Source organism: Pinus tabuliformis, chromosome 8, assembly GCF_031772625.1.
Source record: "Pinus tabuliformis cultivar Carrire ecotype Pingquan chromosome 8, CPIR1, whole genome shotgun sequence".
Classification (NCBI taxonomy): domain Eukaryota; kingdom Viridiplantae; phylum Streptophyta; class Pinopsida; order Pinales; family Pinaceae; genus Pinus; species Pinus tabuliformis.
The window spans coordinates 1347920673-1347923442 of NC_142294.1; the positions used below are offsets into that span (position 1 = coordinate 1347920673).

The 2770-nt window shown below is 37.9% G+C and overlaps 1 protein-coding gene across 1 annotated transcript; it reads left to right on the forward strand.

Annotated features, from left to right (window-relative positions):
• The first annotated feature begins 476 nt into the window (after positions 1 to 476).
• LOC149240478 (ran-binding protein 1 homolog c-like) lies at positions 477 to 2396 on the forward strand. The gene is made up of 3 exons (XM_089373723.1): positions 477 to 862; positions 1986 to 2082; positions 2297 to 2396. Exons 1-3 carry the CDS (start codon positions 687 to 689, stop codon positions 2381 to 2383), a joined length of 360 nt encoding a protein of 119 aa, XP_089229849.1. The 5' UTR covers positions 477 to 686; the 3' UTR covers positions 2384 to 2396.
• The last annotated feature ends 374 nt before the right edge of the window (positions 2397 to 2770 follow it).

Genomic DNA, 2770 nt, shown 5'->3' on the forward strand with positions numbered 1-2770 from the left:
GACTACCATTCTCAACCCCTACCCATGACATTTGAACTTAAAACCTCGTAACAACTAAACCCCATACAAACCAACTACCCTACAACTTATCATGGATCAACCACAACAATACTTATTATAATAATTTAAAACCAATATTTCTAATTACTTTTCCATATTTATCTCATTTACAAACCCCTCAACCCCATCCCATTATTATTACAATAAACACAATAATATATCACCGAGGAAAGAGTTCAAAATTGCGAAAACAAAAAACGCACAACAACCTCTGGTCCCAACATGACAACATGAATGAAGTAGGCCTCTCATGTTGGAGATGATTTAGGGGTTATTCCATGGCCTTCTCTCCCTTTGAAACCCCCCAACCATCCCTGTAATAATTTATTATATTATCTTTAACGATGCTACTTTTACTCTCAATCTTTAACAGCTACCGGCCTTCCCTCTTCAAAACCCTTATATAGAGTGTTTTCTCTCCATCGACCTCAAAAACCCTTGTATAGAGTGTTTTCTCTCCGTCGACCTCATTGCCCTTTGCCTTCGAAGCATTTTTGCACAGTTAAATCCTTTGTCCAAAATCCTCGGGGTTTCGCATTCGTGTCTGATATTGGGCGAGTTTCTGGCATATTTTGGATCCATCGATTTCATTCGAGCCCTCCCTCTGTGCACTATCTGGTATTGGGATGGCTGGAACTCAGGAGGATCCTGTTCTTACACGGGCAGTAGATGACGATTCGAGAGAGAACGAGGATGATGCCGGAAAGGAAGAGGACACTGGAGCTCAGGTTGCACCCATTGTTAAGCTTGAGGAGGTTACTGTCACCACGGGCGAAGAAGAGGAGGATGTCCTTCTTGACATGTAAATTTCTTAATCCATGGCTATTTCATGATTTTGTTTTCTCAGTTGAAAGTTGTTTTCATGGCCTCTTCGGTGGCCCTTTTCCTGTGCACATAAATGGGACCTTGACTATAAGGAAGATGCATTTGGGCAGTTATTTACTTCTAATTTTTCTCCTTTTTAGTAAGATCTGTTTTTATCGGGTTCTCGATGTTTTGTTCACCTGTTGATGATGATCGGATTTGTCATTTCAATGGGGTGCTGAAGAAACTCTATGGTAGATGCATTTAGTGGGCTATGGTTTGTTTTATCGGGTAATTAGGGTTTTGCTTTTCTGTGTATTTTGTGAGTTTCTTGTTGTTTTGATGTCCCATTGATATTTTGATCAGCATTTTTTGATCTCATTATGGTCTGTAATAATTGTTTTCCTATGTTGATAGGCTGCCGATGAAGATTTTTTCAGGGATGCATTTGATGGTTTATTTGTTATCATTGGGGGTTTTGTATTTTGACAAGTCTTTTTATATTTTGTTGAACTATAGGCCATCCTTTTTTCAATGTCTTTGAAGAATCTATGATGGTTTCTCTGTTATTCTGGTTTAGTGGGGGGTGTGATGGTCATTTGTTATTGTTAAGCATACGAGGTTTCGTATTTTTTGGTTTTTGGATTAGCCATTGAATACTGAATTGGGCCTATTTGATAATCTGTCTTTTGGTTATTGGCATTAGGGTGATTTGTCTTTTTATGTTGTGAGGTGGTATGATTCAGGCATATGTCTGTTTTGGTCTTCTGTCAATTGTTTTCGTTGACTTTCTATGATGTTTTGAACAGGCTGTTGATCATTTCTGTACTTTATGGGGATGTATGGGATGAGCATTCTTTTGTTATTAAATAGTTGATGATTTGTATTCTTACATGTTTGATGTTATTATTGAGCTTTTTTGTGGGATCCTTTTCGGTAATGTTAAGGAATATCTCCTGTGTTTTTAATAGGTCGTTGGTAATTTATCTTTGAATGCATTTGATATGGTGGGATATTGCGGACGTTACTTCTAATGGATGCCATGGGCTCTTAAAATGATCCTAATGCAGTTTCATTGTTTATTAATATTCCCATTCTTTTTTATATGTTTGACCCTGCAGGAAGGCGAAGCTGTACAGGTTTGACAAGGATGGGAATCAATGGAAGGAGCGTGGTGTAGGAACAGTAAAGTTTCTTAAGCACAAGGATACTACAAAGGTTTGGATGGTCATGAGGCAATCCAAGACATTGAAAATATGTGCAAACCATTTAAGTATGTAAATTTGTTTGTTTGTTTTTTTTTTTGTGTAATTTTCCCCCTGAGATTGTAATAGCTTATCTTACGTCCAAGTTTTAAGAGGCTTTCTGTGCCGAGAATTTGTGTTGATCCTTATTATCTAGATTATGTTTTTTTTTTTTTTTTGCCTTGCAGTTCATTCCCCAATGTCACTTCAGGAGCACGCAGGTAGTGATAAAACTTGGGTCTGGCATGCAACTGATTTCTCAGATGGGGAACTGAAGGAAGAACTCTTATGCATTCGTCTTGGCTCTGGAGACAGTGAGCACTGTTCTTAGACTCTTCTAATCCTTGTTATGATCTTTTCTTTCTATCTTGTATTTTTCTTTGATAAAATCAATGTTTGAGTACCTATATTCTTGGATCATTTCATTGAAGGGTTGATTTTGCATATGTTCTTAGGATGCATTTGTGCAGATTATAGTGGGTTGGTAAGGGATCCCCCTCCCCAAACACCCTATCACCATAGTTAAGACTTGAGTTTAGGGTGGCTTTAATTATCTCTGGTAATAGCAAATGATACGGAGGATTGTGCATAACCCACCCCCTTTTTGATTCCAATAAGCAGAGGTGGTCACTATGGTAATCCGATTTCAATTTGTAGTTAGA

What these genes read in the sequence shown, in the direction of transcription:
- LOC149240478 (XM_089373723.1), top strand. Translation starts at nt 687, where the DNA reads ATGGCTGGAACTCAGGAGGATCCTGTTCTTACACGGGCAGTAGATGAC. An exon ending in GAGGATGTCCTTCTTGACAT is followed by an intron (nt 863 to 1,985) that starts GTAAATTTCTTA and finishes TTGACCCTGCAG; the next exon opens with GAAGGCGAAGCTGTACAGGT. An exon ending in AGCACAAGGATACTACAAAG is followed by an intron (nt 2,083 to 2,296) that starts GTTTGGATGGTC and finishes TTTGCCTTGCAG; the next exon opens with TTCATTCCCCAATGTCACTT.